The 20,066-nt window shown below is 40.9% G+C and overlaps 1 protein-coding gene across 3 annotated transcripts in view; it reads right to left on the bottom strand.

Moving 5' to 3' along the window:
- The window catches only part of espn (espin), a 128,545-nt gene that overhangs the window by 39,698 nt on the left and 68,781 nt on the right, over window positions 1–20,066 (bottom strand). For all 3 annotated transcript variants that reach the window (XM_052108420.1, XM_052108421.1, XM_052108423.1), the window contains 2 exons: window positions 19,234–19,395; window positions 958–1,192 (listed from right to left, as the gene is read on the bottom strand). In XM_052108420.1, coding sequence (XP_051964380.1) covers window positions 958–1,192; window positions 19,234–19,395 — 397 coding nt within the window. The remainder of the gene's footprint in view (window positions 1–957; window positions 1,193–19,233; window positions 19,396–20,066) is intronic.

Below are 20,066 nucleotides of genomic sequence, written 5' to 3'. Positions count from 1 at the left end.
TCATTTAGCTAAAAATCATCAACTCACTTGAATGACCCTTTAAAAGTACAATAGCAAAAACAGCCCGTTTAATTTTAACACCATGCCCTAACAAGGCACAGCATGATAAACTGACATCTTTATCCATCTAAATGAACCTTTCTATTTAAATCTGAGTTTTTTTTCCTAACCAGCCATGACCCCAATATTCACAATATGACCACAATTTCTAGGTTTCTATTTCTGTGGAGCTGCCAGGTCGTCCTGCTCAGGGTCCAAAATGAAGGGGGGCTTGAGGAAAAAATGTCACCAAAAATAAAGTTCAAAATGTGGGTGCAAAAAAACGTCCTCATACTGAATTCTTATGTTTTTGTTTGTGTGTGTGACATCTGATATAGTTCTTTATTTTCTAGTATAGTTCTAGTTATAAATATTATGTAAAATAAATAAATAAATAAATAAATAATTAGATGATGCAATTTTTAGGGTCTTAATATTTTGCATTAATGAATTCATTTATGTATTTATTTATTTTTTTACATAAACGGATAAGACATTATATTTGAAATGGTTAGGAAAAAAGACGTATATGAAGAAAACAAATGCCCCTGAAAATTCAGGGAGCAAATATTTCCCCTTAATTTAAAAGTTCATTTCTGACACTGGTCCCAGCCTCTGTGAAATATCATTGGCAAAAAAAATCTCACTCCTCATAACAGTACATTAAACATACAACATCTTATTGGCTGTTATTGTGTCATGTCCTACAGCAGTTTTGTGTTCAGGGTGGACAGACAAATTTCTTGTCGCTGAAACCTTTGGATGAACGCAGGGTTAAATCTATGACCCCTTTAAAATCAGTAATCTGCGCACTGGGTGGAATGTCACCTAACTACAGAGATAAAAGAGAGAGAGAACGAGCAAAGGAAAGGGGTGCATGGAGAGAGAAGTGCTGAATGAGATGGTGCCAGAACTTACTGTTGGAGGAGCCAGACATGCGGCGCTGGGTGGGGGCTGGTGTGGTGTTGGTGAAAGGTGGTCCGGTAGGAGCTGGCACCTCTGAGGGGAGTGGTGGTGGTGGAGGTGGAGTTGGGATGGAGCTGCTGGCGGGTGGAGGAGGTGGAGGTGGGGGAAGGGGTAGATCGTCTACAGTTCCTGTGCTGTTCTGAGGAGCAGGGGCTGTGTCTGCCGGTTCCTCCAACATCGCAGAACCCTGCAGAGAAAATATGAAGCTTATTAAGCCATTTTAAAGTCCATGAAATCAACATTAGAGTTTTCGTTTACATGTGTCAGTGTTGAGTCATCTTTATGTTAATGTAAAAAACTTTTGACAAAAAAAACTTTTAGCAGATATACTGTATACTTTTTTTTTTTTTCTCCCAATTTAGAATGCCCAATTCCCAATGTGCTTTTAAGTCTTTGTGGTCGCTTAGTGATTCGCCTCAATCCGGGTGGCAGAGGATGAATCCCAGCTGCCTCCGCATCTGAGACTGTCAACCCGCGAATCTGATCACGTGGCTTATTGAGCTGCGTTGCCAGAGAACAAACCACATTATAGTGACCACGAGGAGGCTACCCCATGTGACTCTACCCTCCCTAGCAGCCAATTTGGTTGCTTAGGAGACCTAGCTAGAGTCACTCAGCATGCCCTGGGATAGCAAACTCCTGGGGTGGAAGCCAGCGTCTTTACCACTGAGCTACCAAGGCCCCATATACTTACTTACTTACTTACATTTACATTTATATAGCACTTTTCTAGGCACTCAAAGCGCTTTACATAGTATAGGGGGAATCTCCTCAACCACCACCAGTGTGCAGCATCCACCTGGATGATGCGACGGCAGCCAGAGTGCGCCAGAATGCCCACCACACACCAGCTATTGGTGGAGAGAAGATGGTATAGTGATGTAGCCAATTCAGGGATGGAGATTATTAGGAGGCCATGATAGATAGGGGCCAATGGGGGGAATTTGGCTAGGACACCGGGGTTAAACTCCTGCTCTTTACGAGAAGTGCCCTAGGGATTTTTTAATGACCACAAAGAGTCAGGACCTCGGTTTAACGTCCCATCCGAAAGACTTTTTTATATACTGTATACTTCTACATTTTTACAGTCTTTCTCTTCTGGGAAAATGTACCAACATTGTTGATGACTCATCTTGCACTCAGGGGCGTATACAAATTGCTGTGCAATCAAAATCACTTTACGATGAGAATTAATTACTATAAAATCACATTTATAAATATTTGCAAAGAAAAGCCTGCAAATAACAATTATTCAATACTGGTATTCATAATGGTTTAATTATTATAGATAATTATATTTAAGTAATTCAAAATATGATATATCTAATAAATACTGTATGTAAGTGAAATAACTAAAATGCATTAAATTATTGTGGCAGATGAGCAAATCATTGATTAGACAATTAGACAATGCAAAAATTTGCTTTAGAAGGCAATATATTGGTTATTTCCAAATCATTGAGCATATAACTGGTCTACAATCAGAGGCGCATGTGACTGGATTGGACTTGAACTGACAGAATTTGAGATGTGAATAAAGATTTCTGCCACTAACATTCTTTTTTACATGCAATAAGAATTTGATTTCATTATCAACATTTTGAAAGTTCAAATAATCCATTCAAAATCCTCTTGGCTCAAAAATCTAAGGGGGAATGTTCCCCGTCAGTCTGAATGGGCATGACGCCTCTGACTTAGCGACAGAGATCCGGACGCCGCCATTCAGCTAGACGGGCTTGCCTCGTTTCGTGCCGACAGAAATGCAGCATTGTGCGGTAAGACTCGCGGTGGTAGCTTGTGTGTTTACATCAACACGGAAAGATGCAAGAACTCTGTGCTAGTCTCTAGCTACTGCTCATTGCTGTTGGAGCTTGTGACTGTTAGATGCAGAACTTATTATTTACCACGGGAATTCACCACTGTCATAATAACCGGAGTTTACGTTCCCCCCAGCGTTAATGCTAAGGAAGTGCTCGGTAAACTGTATGGGGCTATTAGCGAATTGCAGAACGCTCACCCTGACGGGCTGTTTATTGTCGCCGGAGATTTGAACCATGCAAATTTCAAGACAGTGATCCCTAAATTCCATCAATATGTGGACTTTGCAACAAGAGGGGCGAACACGCTTGATCTTGTTTACACAAACATCCCAGACACATACCGGGCGGAGACCCAACCCCACCTCGTGTACTCAGACCACATCTCTGTTATGCTATTTCCAGCATACAGACCGCTCGTAAGGCGCACAAATCAGCTTCAGAAGCAGGTGAAAACCTGGCCAGCAGGAGCCATCTCTGCTCTTCTGGCACATGTTCAGGGAAGCTGCAACACATTGCAACTCTACCAACTTGGAGGAATACACAGCATCAGTGATCAGCTACATCAGCAAGTGCATTGATGATGTCACTTTCTCCAAGACCATCACCACACGCTCCAACCAGAAGCCGTGGATGACTGCGGAGGTGCGTGCGATGCTGAGGACCCTAGACTCCGCCTTCAGAGCAGGTGACAAGGCAGCCAAACAGCCATTGAGGGCCAAACTGTCCCGGGCCATCAGAGAGGCAAAGCACGCACATGCATAGGGAATCCACAGTCACTTCCAGGACAGCAGCGACACACGGCGCATGTGGCAGAGCATCCAGGCCATCACCAACTACAGGACAACATCAGTTGCCTGTGACAAAGATGCCTCCCTTCCAGATGCGCTGAACGACTTCTACGCTCGGTTTGAGGCGCAGGTGGTGGCGAGGAAGACCACCCCTCCTCCCAACGACCAGGTGCTCTGTCTTACCACGGCCGATGTGAGAAAAATTCTACGTAGAGTCAACCCACAGAAGGCTGCTGGACCAGACAACATTCCTGGCAGAGTGCTTAGAGGATGCGCAGACCATCTGGCAGATGTTTTTACCGACATCTTCAACATCTCTCTGAACAGCGCCGTCGTTCCAACATGCTTCAAGACCATCATCATCCCCATGCCAAAGAAGTCTTCAGTGTCCTGCCTCAATGACTACCATCCTGTCGCACTCACACCCATCATCATGAAGGGCTTCGAGAGGTTCGTCATGAGGCACATTAAGACCCAGCTGCCCCCCTTCACTAGACCCACTGCATTTCGTGTAATGTCCCAACCGTTCACAGACGACGCCATCGCCACCACCCTGCATCTGGCCTTCACCCACCTAAATAAAAAGGATTCGTATGTTCGAATGCTGTTCATAGACTTCATCTCAGCATTCAACACAATCATTCCTCAGCACCTGATTGGAAAGCTGAACCTGCTGGGCCTGGACACCTCCCTCTGCACTTTAATTCATTGTCACTTTATACCTGGCTGCTACCTCAATAACTGGCATGTCCATAGAACACTGTTTCATAGTATGTTATGTTTACATTTAGCATTTTAGAAAGTGTCATCTTTTTGCACTACTCGATTACAAATGTGTACTGGTCGGCACTGCGCTGTCTCTTACTTTGCCTATTGTTGTCCTGTTCCTTTTAGTAATTTATTGTACTGTCCCATACTTTTTGCACACGTTTGCACATGCACTTTATGTAGAAATGTTATTCAGTCTGTGTAGTCTCATGTGGATCTGTGTTTGTCCTATGTTGATTTATGTAGCACCATGGTTCTTGAGGAACGTTGTCTCATTTTGCTGTGTGCTGTACTAACTCTATATAGTTGAATGACAATTAAAAACCACTTGACAACTTGACTTGAATGATTAAATGCCACTGCCATGCATGTATGTTAAGAACATCTTTTTCACTGCGTAATGCACACATACAATGACTGTTGTAACAGATGTTGTCCGGTCGAACTATACTGATTGCATCTTGTTGCATGTATATCTACATTTGCTCAGCACATGTTACTAATTAAAGGTGACTGAAACTGCCAAAGAGTCTATATAATGCAAGAAATACAACACCTCATGTAACGAAACCATCCGCGGTCTGGCCCATTATTAGATGCTAATACTTGCCAATGACAGCTGTTAATGACTAAACAATAACACAGAAATAATGATTATGAGGAGACAATACCACGTTTTTGGTATACAAAGGAATTTTGATACAAAGACATACAATGCACTGCAAGTCACAGCATTCATTTTATTAATATTTGGCAAGTAAAAACACTTCAGATCCATAGAGTTGTTTATTTAAAATAAACAGCTTTCTGTGCTTTAGCACTACCTGATCTGCTGGTTTTGGGAACTGTAGCAGCCCGTCACACGTGATTCACAGCTCAAATTTTATTGGAAGGGGTGTTTCTTAGCTTGGCGAATAAAAACAAATAGTTCATTTTAGGTGTGAAGGGCTTGTTAGAAATCCACTCTTTCCGTAAAAAAAATTAAATGTGGCGAGAAATCGCACCAAAGTTTCACATTTGGTGTGTGTGTGCAGGGAATGAGGGTGAGTAAATGATCAGAGAATTTTCCTTTTTGGGTGAACTATCACTTTATGAGTAGAGTGTCATATGGGTATTCTGATCAACTGCTCTTAAAACTTATTGCCTAATAGCATAGATTTTATGATGACATTAAATAATTGTATGGATACATTTTAGCCAATTATGAACTACATTTATAATAAATACCTGTGGCAGGGTGGAGGGCGGGGCCGGGTCGTGATTCTACACACTTATCAGGCTAATTAAGCCTCCGAGAGGGATAAAGGCCGACTGTAGAGGCCAAAGTATAATTCATAGTAATGTGAATAAACAGGTAAATAATTTCATTTAGAAGTTCATGTAATGGTTAAAAATGTTAAATAATACTTAAAAGGTTAAAAGCATACTATAATTCATGTGCTTGTAGATTTGGTAAAAACAGTGTACTGCCTCTTTAAGTACAGGCCAACTCTGACTACATTACCTTGATTCTTATTATGTGACTCAGATATTGAGAGCTGTGGAAGCAAACGGTTTTCTTACCTGCTAACTGATAGCTATTTCTATTAAGAATCTTTTATTTTATTATTAATCAAAGTAATTGTATTATTCAGCTCACATTTTCTTTTGTAAATCGGAAACCAAGGAATAAAAACCAGAGATTTTCATCTTTTATTTCAACAACGTTTCTAAAGTGGATTTATTGAACTGTGTAGCTGAGCTTACAATGGACACTGCAAATGGAACTAATTGCTTGGAATAATGTTAGATAGTTATTAGTGTAAGCCATTGCACTTCTCAATATTTCAAACCTTTACATTAGTAAGAAAACCCACTTGACAGTGGACTACGAGCCTTTGGAGAGGTTTGTGAAAAGTGGAACATGAATGAAAGTTCAACGAGGGACTGACGTTCTCAACTAGACTGATCACGCGCTGTGCTCGAGGCTGGTGAGTGCTAAATGGATCGCTAACGGCCTCAATGAGTTCGTCGTTGTTGTTGCGTGACTGTTGCAAGTGAAGTCTGTAAAAAACGGACTGATTATAAAAGCAATCACGATGGAGACAGGAACAGAAGCCATGGTAAGCTTAACTGAAGAAAAGTGATTGGTTAAACCGACACTTAAAGCATTGGAATATAGTCTGCAGACAAAAAGTTCCAGAAGAGCTATACTAGGACAACATACTGTGAAAAAGAACATATTGTATGCTTTAATGGACGATGATGCAAATGTGGAAATCATAGCAAAGGAATTGTTGGTCAAGTATGAAACACTGATAAAGGAATTCAGTAAAATAAATGCTGACGTCAAGGACATATTCTGCCAGCTTGAACGCGTAGAGAATTTGAACACAGATCAAACGGATTGGTTTGAGCCAAGAAATAATGAGCACAGAGAATATGTGCAAGAAGTGAATGCATGGATACAGAATGCAATACTATGCAGAGAAGAGGCTAACAAGGTTAGTGATCAGATACATCCTGAAGATAGTGTGTCAGTCACATCCAGTAAGTCTAGAAAATCTAAGTCTGTTTCTGTTAATTCTGTAACATAGTCTGCTCGTGCTGAGCGCTTAAAGGTTGAATTGGAGAGAGCTGCTCTGTTAGCCAAGTCAGCTACATTGAGAAAAAGACAGACTTTAGAGGAGCAAGAACTACAGCTCAAGGTTGAAAAAGAAGAGTTGGAGCTGCAAGCAGGGCTCGCTGCAACCGATGCACGATTAGCTGTGTTAAGAAAATATGAAAGTTCAGATGTGTCAAGTAGAACCAAAAGCAGTAAGGTGGAAATATTGTCGTCTGTGTCAAGGAAATGTAATGTCAACCACAGTAAGAGAAGCGTATCTAGCTGTGGAACTTTGCATAACCACACTAGTGAAAGAGGCGCAGATGCGATGCGAGCTCCCGTCACTTCAGATAATTTGGTTACCGTCATGCAATGGCAAAACGATATCACTGAAAGCTTAATAAAGCAGCAAAGGCTATCTACATTGCCATCACCGAACATTCCAGTTTTCAAGGGAGACCCATTAGAATATCATCTCTTCATGAGAGCTTTTGAGCACCGCATAGAAAGCAAGACTGAAAATAGCAAAGATCGGCTTTACTATCTAGAGCAGCACACAAATGGGCAGCCTAATGACTTAGTGCGTAGCTGTTTTCATATGGATCCAGATCAGGGTTACCCTGAAGCCAAGAAACTGCTAAAGGAACGCTTTGGTGATAAATATAAGATATCTATGGCATACCTTGATAAAGCTTTAAACTGGCCTGCCATTAAATCAGATGACAACAAGGCACTTGAAGCATACGCCCTCTTTATGACAAACTGCAATAATGCAATGTCGGATCTGGAGTACTTAGAAGAGATGGAAAATGCCGCTAACATGCGCACGATTATCTCAAAGCTCCCATACAGGCTGAGAGAGAAATTCAGGAGTGTCGCCATAGACATTCAGAAAAAACAAGATTGGCGGATAAAGTTCAAAGACGTTGTGTCATTTGTCACCACTCAGGCTGAAATGGCAACACACCCTGTGTTTGGGGAAATCTCAGGACAAACAAAGTGCCAGACTGAAAGGTCAAGTGGAAAGAAAAACATCACAACGCTAGCAACTGAAGTAAAAGAACAGAAACTTGAGAAAGACGCTGCTGGTGCTGGAAACAAGAAAGCTCATGAGAAGGGAACAAGTATGGACAAAGCCTTCAAGAAACCTTGTATCTTCTGTCAGGGAGATCATACCATGGAACAGTGCAAGAAACTCCAAAGAAAGTTGCACAAAGAAAAGCTTGAATTTCTTAAGAGCAAAGGACTTTGTTTCAGTTGTTTTATAGGAGGTCACATGAGTAATGCCTGTGAAGAAAAGAAGAGCTGTCAGATATGTTCAGCTACACACCCTACGCTCTTACACATAAAGCAGAAATGTAAAGATTTATCAAAGGAAGAGGCTTCAAAAGAAGAGCAAATCATTGTCAGTGGATTTGTGGATGCAGAAGAAGCATGCTCTCAGACAGGGGTCGGGGGTACAGGTAGTGTTCTCGCCATTGTTCCTGTGAAAGTAAAGGCAAAGAAAGGCAACAAGGTACTGACTTGTTATGCATTCATGGATCCAGGGAGTAACGTTTCCTTCTGTACTAACAAGCTGGCGAACGACCTTCATCTGCAAGGAAAAAATGTTAACATCCTACTCACTACAATGGGAGATCAAAAAACAGTCTCATGCAAAGCCGTATCAGACCTAGAAGTGAGTAGCCTAGAAGGTGACGACTTTATCGAGCTTACAGGTGTTTTCGCACAAAAGGTTATCCCCGCAAGTAAAGAGAACATTCCAACCCAAGAAGATGTGGATAGGTGGCCACATCTACAAGGTGTACGAATTCCATCGATCAATGCGGACATCGGTCTTCTGATTGGGACTGATGTGGCAAAGGCTTTGGAGCCAGAAGAGGTAATCTGCAGTGTCAAGGATGGACCGTATGCAGTACGCACAGCTTTGGGATGGACAGTAAACGGACCGCTGCGTGAGAACATCAGAAGCTGGACAAAGAATGGATACCCGCAGATCCAGATGAATCGGATCTCAGTGGCTCGACTTGAAGACTTATGGACTCAGCAATTCAAGTATGATTTTCCTGAGAATGCTCAGTTAGAAATGTCTAAAGACCACCAACTGTTTATGGACAGAGTCTCTAAATCGGCAAAGCTGGTCAACGGCCACTACTCAGTTGGTCTGCCGTTGAAGAACAAAGATGTGAAAATGCCCAACAACAGGGCAATGACAGAGCAACGGGTGCTCAACATGAAAAGGAAGCTTCAGAGAAATCAGACGTTCAAAGAGGACATCATCAGCCATTGTCAGCAAAGAATGTTCCATGAAGAGATAACTGCTCTTCGGAGAAAGGACTCCATCAAGAAGAGTAGTCGAATCTTCAGACTGAATCCACAACTTGAAGAAGGAATCCTTCATGTTGGAGGAAGGCTCAGTCGAGCATCCATGCCAGCCGAAGCCAAGCACCCGATTATCCTGCCTAAGAACCATCGTGTGGCTGATCTGATTCTCCAGGATTCACATGAGCGGCTGGGACACAGTGGACGTAATCATATCTTGTCTCATGTACGTCAAAGGTACTGGATTATTGATTCTTTCTCGTCAATCAGAAGAATGCTGTCACGGTGTACTATCTGTCGAAGGCAACATGGGACATCAGGCACACAAATGATGGCGAACTTACCAAGAAACAGAGTTATACCAGATGAACCACCCTTCACCAGAACTGGAGTGGATCTATTTGGACCATTCCACATTAAACGTGGAAGATCATTTGTAAAAAGATATGGGGTTATATTTACCTGCCTTGCATGTTGTGCGGTCCACATAGAAATGGCAACATCATTGGAAACAGACTCCTTTATTCAAGCTCTGTGTCGCTTCATTGCAAGAAGAGGTCAGGTGGTTATTCAATCCACCATCCGGATCCCACCATGGAGGGGTGTGGGAGAGAATTATTCGCTCCATCAGGAAAATCATGGGTGCTCTTTGTTTGAGAGAACAAAGCTTGGATGAGGAAGGTCTTCAGACGTTCTTCTGTGAATGTGAAGCCATTCTGAACAGTAGGCCTATTACAATGCCTTCCAATGATATTAATGATTTGGAAGCTCTTACCCCACAGCACTTACTCCTGCTCAAGACTAACCCCAACTTACCACCAGGACTCTTCCATAAGGATGATACTTATGCGCGTAAAAGATGGAGGCAAGTCCAGTATATGAGCGATCTATTCTGGAAAAGTTGGACCAAGGAATATCTGCCTCAGCTCCAGAAGAGGCAGAAATGGAACCATCCATCACGGAACTTCATCCCGGGAGATGTAGTCTTGGTTGTTGACAAATCAGCCCCCAGGGGATCATGGCTGATGGGAAGAATCGTTAAGGCTATGGAGGACGAGCATGGAGTGGTCCGTAAGGTTCGAGTCAAGACAAAGACGAATAAACTTGAGAGGCCAATAACTAAACTCTGCTTACTTCAGGAAGCAGTATGAGAAGGACTGTTATTGAGTTTTACTCAAAAGAAAGACGTTTAAAGTTGTAATTGCTGCTAGGATAGCCAGCAATTAGGGGCCGGGTATGTAGAGGCCAAAGTATAATTCATAGTAATGTGAATAAGAATTAATGTTAAACAGGTAAATAATTTCATTTAGAAGTTCATGTAATGGTTAAAAATGTTAAATAATACTTAAAAGGTTAAAAGCATACTATAATTCATGTGCTTGTAGATTTGGTAAAAACAGTGTACTGCCTCTTTAAGTACAGGCCAACTCTGACTACATTACCTTGATTCTTATTATGTGACTCAGATATCGAGAGCTGTGGAAGCGAACGGTTTTCTTACCTGCTAACTGCTAACTGCTAACTTATAGCTATTTCTATTAAGAATCTTTTATTTTATTATCAATCAAAGTAATTGTATTATTCAGCTCACATTTTCTTTTGTAAATCGGAAACCAAGGAATAAAAACCGGAGATTTTCATCTTTTATTTCAACAAAGTTTCTAAAGTGGATTTATTGAACTGTGTAGCTGAGCTTACAATGGACACTGCAAATGGAACTAATTGCTTGGAATAATGTTAGATAGTTATTAGTGTAAGCCATGGCACTTCTCAATATTTCAAACCTTTACACCGACTGCAGAGGATAGTGCGGGGGAGAGAGATTGTTTACGGACATGTCCGTCATGTGTGTGTGTTGTTGTCTTTTGTTTAAGTTTATTATTAAAATATGATTTATATTGACAATATTCTCACCTCCTCCTTTCCATTGAACAGCTTTACACTGGTGCCGAAATCCGGGAAGGAGGAGGGATACGCCATAGTAGAGTTCTCGCCACTACCGTCCACCCCAAAGGAGCAGCTGCGGCCATCTGTCGGGGGACGAGGAGCCCGGCCGCCTGGAAGCGGAGGACGGCCGCTGACCGCCTGGAGCGGGAGAACCGCTGCCAGGGGCGGGGGAGACCCCTTCTGTTCCCCGAGAACGCGGTGGGGCGTTCCATCCGCCAGGGGCTGGAGGACTGCCTCCGATCTGCCTGGAGAGGCGCGGCTGTTGTCCATTAGAGGGTGGAGGAGTGGCCGAGGAACAAGCTACAGCGTATCGGAGAACTGGCGAGTACGTTTATTTTTTTTCATCTCTCTCTCTCTCACTGCCTTTTCCCTCTCCTTGAAATTTTACAGTGTTTTTTGGGGGGGTACTACACTGTTACAGGAAGTACCCCCCCCCCCTCCCATTTTTTCATATTTCTTCATAAAACATATTTCTGTTTCCCTAACCTTGTCCCCTCCCTCATCCAGGTATATGGGGATGACCTGCCGGCAGATGGGGCGAAAAGCACGGCCCTCCCCAGGGTAAGGGGGTGTACGTCATGCCGGGGGCTCCCCAGCCTGAGAGAATGAGGGAGGAATGTGGCAGGGCGGAGGGTGGGGCCGGGTCGTGATTCTACACACCCGGTCCCTTATCAGGCTAACTAAGCCTCAGAGAGGGATAAAGACCGACTGCGGAGGATAGTGCAGGAGAGAGAGATCGTTTATGGACATGTACGTCATGTGTGTGTGTTGTTGTCTTTTGTTTAAGTTTATTATTAAAATATAATTTATATTGACAAGCCGGTTCTCACCTCCTCCTTTCCATTGAACAGATTTACAATACCCTATCATTCTTTATATAAAATAAAAAATAAAGTAAAATGGTCTTTAGTGACACGTAAGTGAGCAGTATGATTACATTTGGCACATTTAACAAAATATTTCCATGTATGGTTATTTTGCACAGTTTTTTTTTAATAAAACATGCAAATATGCTGAAGAAGTGCACACACAATTTTACAGATTGTGCAAAACAATCAGCCTCCTTTATTTGGGATCTTAGTAAATCAGGACCCATGTGCTTTTGCATGAGTCTGGTGTAATTCAATCACCTACTGTACAATTTTTTTTAAATTAAAGTTCACTATGAAAACTAAAAATGGCACAACAGACAATTTACGACAAATCCATGCATGACGCAAGGTATTGATTATGATGGATTGCACTGAAAAAAGAAACTTTGTACTGTAACTTCGTATCTACTGTAAATATAACTGAATCAACATGAATATATAATTATTTAATAAAAAACTAATATTAAAACTAATATTAATTATTAAATCAAGGTTACCACTTTTTTAAGTTTATTTTTTAACACAAAGCCAGGCTACCAAGTTCTCTTGCACCATTTAAACGATTCAACTGGCATATACTGTATGTTATATCACAATAGAAGTACTACTGTAATTACATTTTCAATCTTCCCCCATCCACCATTATCGCATTATAGCTGGACGATTAATACGCAATTATATCTCATGAGTGGTTTGTTGGAATGAAGGGACATCTGTTGAAGCTAAGAGCCACAAACCTTCACACACAGCATCTCTAGAGACCACCCGCACACCCCTCCTTCCCATCCCCCACCTCTACGTCTGTCACAGAGTAAACAAGCCCTGACCTTTCACCCCGCGCACCCCCACCTCCTGGACGCGTGCCACGCACGTGCCCATTATCCCTCCCACATCATCATCATCTCTATCTCCAGCATATGGTGCACTTCATGTCCCATACATGTCTCTGTTAATTGGTCAATAGCCAGAGGGACATGTGGTCACCATCTGCTTCAATCGAGAGGCCAGACGTCCCACTGGGAATATAATTGGCTCAATGAAGATTAGATCTGTAAGAAGCAAGAGGAAGCATATGAAATGCTGATATCCAACAAAATATACTCTCTTTACATGGATGGGCCCCACGAGGGTTGACTAAACAACCAACAACTGACTACACAGTGCCCGCCCCCTTTTACAGCCATCCTGATTCTGGAATTTCATACAATACTTTATAAAAGAGTTCTAAGCCATAAAGCAAACCAGTCTGTTCTGAGGTGATTCACAACATTACAAACTTCAACTTCAAGCAAAAAAGTATTCAAAAATCAGACAAAGGTACAAGATGGTGTACTTAACGTCTTTAATGAACTACAATTCCATGAAGAATTGCAAATTACGTAATCAAATTAAAAACAATGGAAAAAATACAACTATTGATTTAAAGTTGATTATGAGTATAGAATCAATGCATTTTGAGTATATTGCAAATCATTTCAATATACAGGGGGCCTGGGTAGCTCAGCAAGTAAAGACGCTGACTACCACACCTGGAGTCACGAGTTCGTATCCAGGGCTTGCTGAATGTCTCCATTCAGGCTTCCTAAGCAAACAATTGGCCAAGGTTGCTAGGGTGGGTAGAGTCACGTTGGGTTAACCTCCTCGTGGTCTCTATAATGTGGTTCTCGCTCTCGGTGGAGCGAGTGGGGAGTTGTGCGTGGATGCCGTGGAGAATAACGTGAAGCCTCTCCACGGTAACGTGCTCAACAAGCCACGTGATCAGATGCACGGATTGATGGTCTCAGACATGGAGGCAACTGAGATTCGTCCTCTGCCACCCGGATTGAGTCACTACGTCACCATAAGGATATAGAGTGGATTGGGAATTGGGCATTCCAAATTGGGGAGAAAGGGAGGAGAATATAAAATAATAATAATAATAATAATAATAATAATAATAATAATTCCAATATACAGTAATAACAATCCAAATATAAAAAGTAGTTTGAGAGTGTAGGGAGACCGACTCTGTTGTGTCATGGAAGTGGATGGTTGCAGCTGAGCTCTTTTGCCGCCGTTTGTTTGCTACCAGGAATTCTGCTATTAAACACTTTTTATTTTCAGGCAACTGTCTAGACAATTTTGAAAATATGTTATTTTGAACATTCTTCATTCCCAACGTGGATCTCAAAAAATTACTCACTGGTAGTTATCTAACAAATAGCACAGTTCTCTGCTAATTTTCCTATTCAAGCTTTAAGAACACTTTATCACTCAGAGGTTGCTTTTTCATAGCTACAGAGACTTAATTGAACTCAAAGATGTCTCGTTCAAGTATCAACTTGTCTCAGATCTTTCTCCTAAAATTCCTTAAGATTAATCAAAATAGACACTAGTGTGACATACAGTAATAGAGTATAGAGCTATAAATTTAATGTGGATATTATAGCTCAGATAATGTAGTTCTCATTTACACCTTATTTAAAAGGAATGTTCTAGGTTCAGTACAAGTTAAGCTCAATCAACAGCATTTGTGGCATAATGTTGATTACCACAAAATGTGTTTAGTCTCATCCCTCTCTTTCTTTAAAAAACTAAAATGGAGGTTACATTGAGGCACTTACAATGGAAGTAAATGGGGCCAATTTTTGGAGGGTTTAAAAGGCAGAATGTGAAAAAACCCACTTATTTATGTGTTACATTAATTCATCTGTTAGAACTCATGTACTATTTGAGCTGTAAAGTTGATTCAATTTTCATTTTAGGGTTTATTGACATTACATCATCGTGGCAAAGTAGTAGCAAAATTGGCTATACATTTACACAGGCTAGTAAGTGATTTTATCACACTAAAATCGTGCTAACACAGATATTCTTTATGTCTTGTAAATGTTTAAAACAGTGAGTCGGGCCATGATTAATTTAATCCAGGGGTTCTCAACGGGGGTGGTACTGCCCCCCCAGGGGGGGATTTAAAGAATGCCAGGGGGTGCGGAGAGCAAATGAGTAGAGAGGGGGGCATTAGGTTACAAATGGGGGCCGTTTATCATTCATAATAATCAAATATATTACCAAGTTCCTCTTCACATTAAAGTGTTTATCTAGACTAGGAGTATATCAGTTGGTTCTCATTTATATGGGTTGGTACACATTTGTACCGCGGTTCATCTGATTTTGAAGTCTAGCGATGCATCTGAAGTACAGTTGAAGTCAGAAGTTTACATACACTTAGGTTGAAGTCATTAAAAAATGTTTTAACCACTTCACAGACATATTGTAGTTCATATTTCAAGTTGTTTAGTAGATCTACTTTGTGCATGATATAAGTAATCTTTCCAACAATTGTTTACAGACAGATTGTTTCACTTTTAATTGACTAAATCACAATACAAGCGGGTCAGAAGTTTACATACACTAAGTTAACTGTGCCTTTAAGCAGCTTGGAAAATTCCAGTAAACGATGTCAAGACTTTAGAAAATTTGCCAATTAGCTTCTGATAAGAGGTGTACTGAATTGAAGGTATACCTGTGGATGTATTTTAAGGCCTACCTTCAAACTCAAACTTTGCTTGACATCATGAGAAAATCAAAAGAAATCAGCCAAGACCTCAGAAAACAAATTCTGGTTCATCCTTGGGAGCAATTTCCAAATGCCTGAAGGAACCATGTTCATCTGTACAAACAATAGTACGCAAGTATAAACACCATGGGACCACGCAGCCATCATACCACTCAGGAAGGAGACATATTTGGTCTCCTAGAGATGAACGTAGTTTGGTGCGAAAAGTGCAAATCAATCCCAGAACAACAGTAAAGGACCTTGTGAAGATGCTGGAGGAGGCAGGTAGATAAGTATCTATATCCACAGAAAAACGAGTCATATATCGACATAACCTGAAAGGCTGCTCAGCAAGGAAGAAGCTAATAAAAACCGCCATAAAAAGCCAGACTACAGTTTGCAAGTGCACATGGGGACAGAGATCTTACTTTTTGGAGAAATGTCCTCTGGTCTGATGAAACAAAAATGTAACTTTTTGGCCATAATGACCATTTTTATGTTTGGAGGAAAAAGGGTGAGCTATCCCAACTGTGCATGTGGGTGGCAGCATCATGTTGTGGGGGCACTTTGTTGCAGGAGGGACTGGTGCACTTCACAAAATAGATGGCATCATGAGGAAGGAAAATTATGTGGATATATTGAAGCAAAATCTCAAGACATCAGCCAGGATGTTAAAGCTTGGTCTCAAATGGGTCTTCCAAATAGATAATGACCCCAAGCATAACACCAATGTTGTGACATAATGGCTTAAGGACAACAAAGTTAAGGTATTGGAGTTGCCATCACAAAGCACTGACCCCAAAATTTGTATGGGAATGAAGTAGGGGCATTCATCAAAAAAAGGTTGAGAGCCACTGATTTAATCTAACTGAGTGAAAGTGTCCAATCACAGGGCGGTAGTAGTTCCTGACTGGTCATGTGATCCTTACATGGCAGCCCTCAAAAGGGGACCCTCTCCAAAAGGCTTTTATAAGGCAACTGGAGTCTTCATCTTATTTTATACATGTTTCAAAATTTCTATGAATTTTTTTCTTCTTTCATAATGCGTAAAATATTTTTTAAAAAGCACCTTTGTGCAAAAAGTCTCTTTATGCTCTCCATTTAAGCTCATTGGTGTCTAGGAGAACTATTGAGATATTAAAGAGACCTTTATCTATGTGTTTTCTTTCATAAAAAAAGCCCAAATCTGTGCTAGCAAACAGAGTATGTGTAGTTCATTGACAAACACAGTGCTTCAAGCCCTGGTCATCAGACTTACATAACACAACAAAGAAAACACTTACCATTGTTTATTCAGTAGCCCAATACGTGCACACTAAAAGCTGGACTACAATACTAGCTGAGGGCCACCACACCTTGCATGGATTTGTGTTGAAATGTGACAGGTGAGGAAGTGAAGCTAGCTCCATTTGGACTAGACAGCTGGCTGCTATTTCCAAAAACACAGGCAGAAGTTTAGCTGATGCGATTTCTATATAGTAGCCATGTTGGTTGCGGTATCTGAGTCACCACAACTGAACAATTGTTGCTTGCTCTCCAAATGTTTCTCCATTCAGTTCTTGCAAATGTCAGCAAATCGATGTACTTTGGAAAGACAATAAGACAAAGTACATTGAAAAACATAAGCATATTGCTAACTACAAAAATAGCAACCTGAAAAATACAAGCCATTACATTTTTTATAAAGACAAACTAACTGCTAACTACATCAACATATGCCCAAGATCAAATGTGGCTCTTTTAGCTTCAAATAAAAGTATAAAGAATGCATTTGACAAGCAACACATGAAAGCCTATTCAAACTAGTGATAAACTGATATGCCACTTTATATATCACTTTGGTGCTTGGACCCCAAATGATGCGTTCCAGAGCTTTGCAGATATTGGATTTCTAAAATGACGTGGATTTCTGAAATCCAAAAACTAGATATAGATATTGCACGTGTCACTTATTCTGGGTCTGTGCTTGTTCAGGAATACTTTGCACATGAGTTTTGCCGATTTAAGCATGACGACATCCTCAGTTGCACAAACACACACACGCACCATGAGTGGCAGGGGAACATTATTGTAGAAGTACACTGTCGGTCAAAAGTTTGGAATAATGTACAGATTTTGCTCTTATGGAAAGAAATTGGGACTTTTATTCACCAAAGTGGCATTCAACTGATCACAATGTATAGTCAGGACTTTAATAACATGATTGACAACTATTTTTTCAGAACTTCTTAAACTACTTCAAAGTGTTCTCATCAAAAAAATCCTCCAAGTGCAGCAATGACAGCTTTGCAGATACTTGACATTCTAGCTGTCAGTTTGTCCAGATACTCAGGTGACATTTCACCCCACACTTCCTGTAGCACTTGACATAGATGTCTTGTTGGGCACTTCTCATGCACCTTACAGTCTAGCTGATCCCATAAATTCTCAATGGGGTTAAGATCCATAACACTCTTTTCCAATTATCTGTTGTCCAATGTCTGTGTTTCTTTGCCCACTCTAACCTTTTATTTTTGTTTTTCTGTTTCAAAAGTGTCTTTTTCTTTGCAATTATTCCCATAAGGCCTGCACCCCTGAGGTTAGACAATCACTGGTCCATGAAAATTGTTTCTGGGGATATTTTTTTAAAGAATAAGCTAAAAGCACCAATTCCAGCTATTTTAGTGATTCAAGTTTACTCAAGTTTACAATTGTGCATTTTGGTGAGGCTTGCTTCTGTTTCACAAATTTGTTAAATTTGATTAACTGATCAGTTCAGTGACCCCTTCTGGAAATGGCACTAGGTGGCGATAAATTAGCATCTTATGTGCTCATGAGTCAGTGAATCATTTTGAGTCGTTCATGACCGAAATCTACCAAGAGACTTTATACCAGTGGTGGATTTAGGCATGGGTGACACGGGCAGTCGCCAAGGGTGGCATCTTGCGGGTGGGCAGCACGAGGCAGCAGGGGTGTTCTCATTTAGAATCACACTCCCCCACCCCGGTCAACATCTTTGGGTGTGTGTTGGCACCAAACAATCTAGAACCACTACTGCTTTATTGTGTTTAAGCATTAAAAGAACAAAGCAGATCTATAGTCTTCCTTCAGTCAGAGCATTATTTTTCATCCAAAAAGACAACAATAATGGTCAATAACCTTACCTTCTCCTTTATTAAAACTTGCATGGCTACAAATCTACTGACTTCAGTATAAGAATTCTAAACACAAAGCAGATCTACAGTATCATTTTCCTACAGTAGCCTATTTAAACTGCTGAGCATGGCTTTTATCAGAAAAGACCACAATAAGAGACAAACAATAATAATTTTGAGTTTCAATAATGTTCTTTCGTCATTGTAAAGCGCATTTCAAATGAGTTGAGTGGAGGCGTCAACGCTCCGTTCAATGCCAGCGTCAAGTGCCGCATCGCCCTCCACGTGACAAGAGTTGCAGAAAGCATCACAGAGGGACGATTTTATGAATTTGCCACATAAAAAAAGTTCAAAATCAAAATAAACACCACTTCATTGCACTGGAAATAGAAATGTGTCCTCCCTCAAAGAAACACCATGCATGCAAATTAATTTGAATGAAATTGTTGCTTTACCTCCTCGTTGGGTGCCATGGCTCTGTTTGGGCTCTGGTCTGTGGTATCGCTACCCAGAGCCTTGTAGTAATCCCCAGTGCTGGGCTGCTTGCTGAAACTACGAGATTTCCGGTTCGAGTCAACTCGCCGAAGTCTGTCAGGGTTTTCACCAGGATTCAACTGCTGCAGAAATAAGCAACACATATTCAGTGATGAAACAGCAAAAGCTCTTATCAAACATAAGGGTATTGGCTATTTGAAAATGGATAACACCTCAATGTCCTGCCCCAACTTTCTGTATCGATAAGAAATACGTTGACAAATAAAAGAAAAGTGCCCTCGACAAGCCATTTCATATTCAAATGGACTGTTCACCCAAAGTGTACTACTCTGTCCCCATTTCCAAATCTGTATGGCTGTCTTTCTTCTGTGTTAAACAAAATGATTTTTCTAGCAGCTGCTATTTTTCACAAATGAAAGTGGACAGCGACCACAGCTTTTCCTAGTCCTCATCCACTTTCACTGTATGGAGGAAAGCAGCTAAGACACTGTGCTTAACATCTCCTTTTGTATAAATATGAGAGTAAAATATGACAGAATTTTCATTTTTGGGTTAACTATCCCTCTAATGAGCTATCCCTGTACTGTAGAAACAGCATTCTTGTTGATGCTTATGAAATGTGACTTTAAAAATTGGATTATGATTGCATGAGCTGGCATAGCATCACAGGTAAACAACATAAAATAACCATTGTTTATTTTCACCAAAATCAAATACGGTTTACAAATAGTATTTCCATAACTTCTTTTTTAAACAAGATTTCTGGTTAGAATTGCATTGTACGTGTCAGTGA

This window comes from Xyrauchen texanus, chromosome 37 (genome assembly GCF_025860055.1).
Source record: "Xyrauchen texanus isolate HMW12.3.18 chromosome 37, RBS_HiC_50CHRs, whole genome shotgun sequence".
NCBI lineage: Eukaryota > Metazoa > Chordata > Actinopteri > Cypriniformes > Catostomidae > Xyrauchen > Xyrauchen texanus.
The sequence above is the reverse complement of the archived record's forward strand: the minus strand, read 5'-3'. Positions and strand labels throughout refer to the sequence as shown.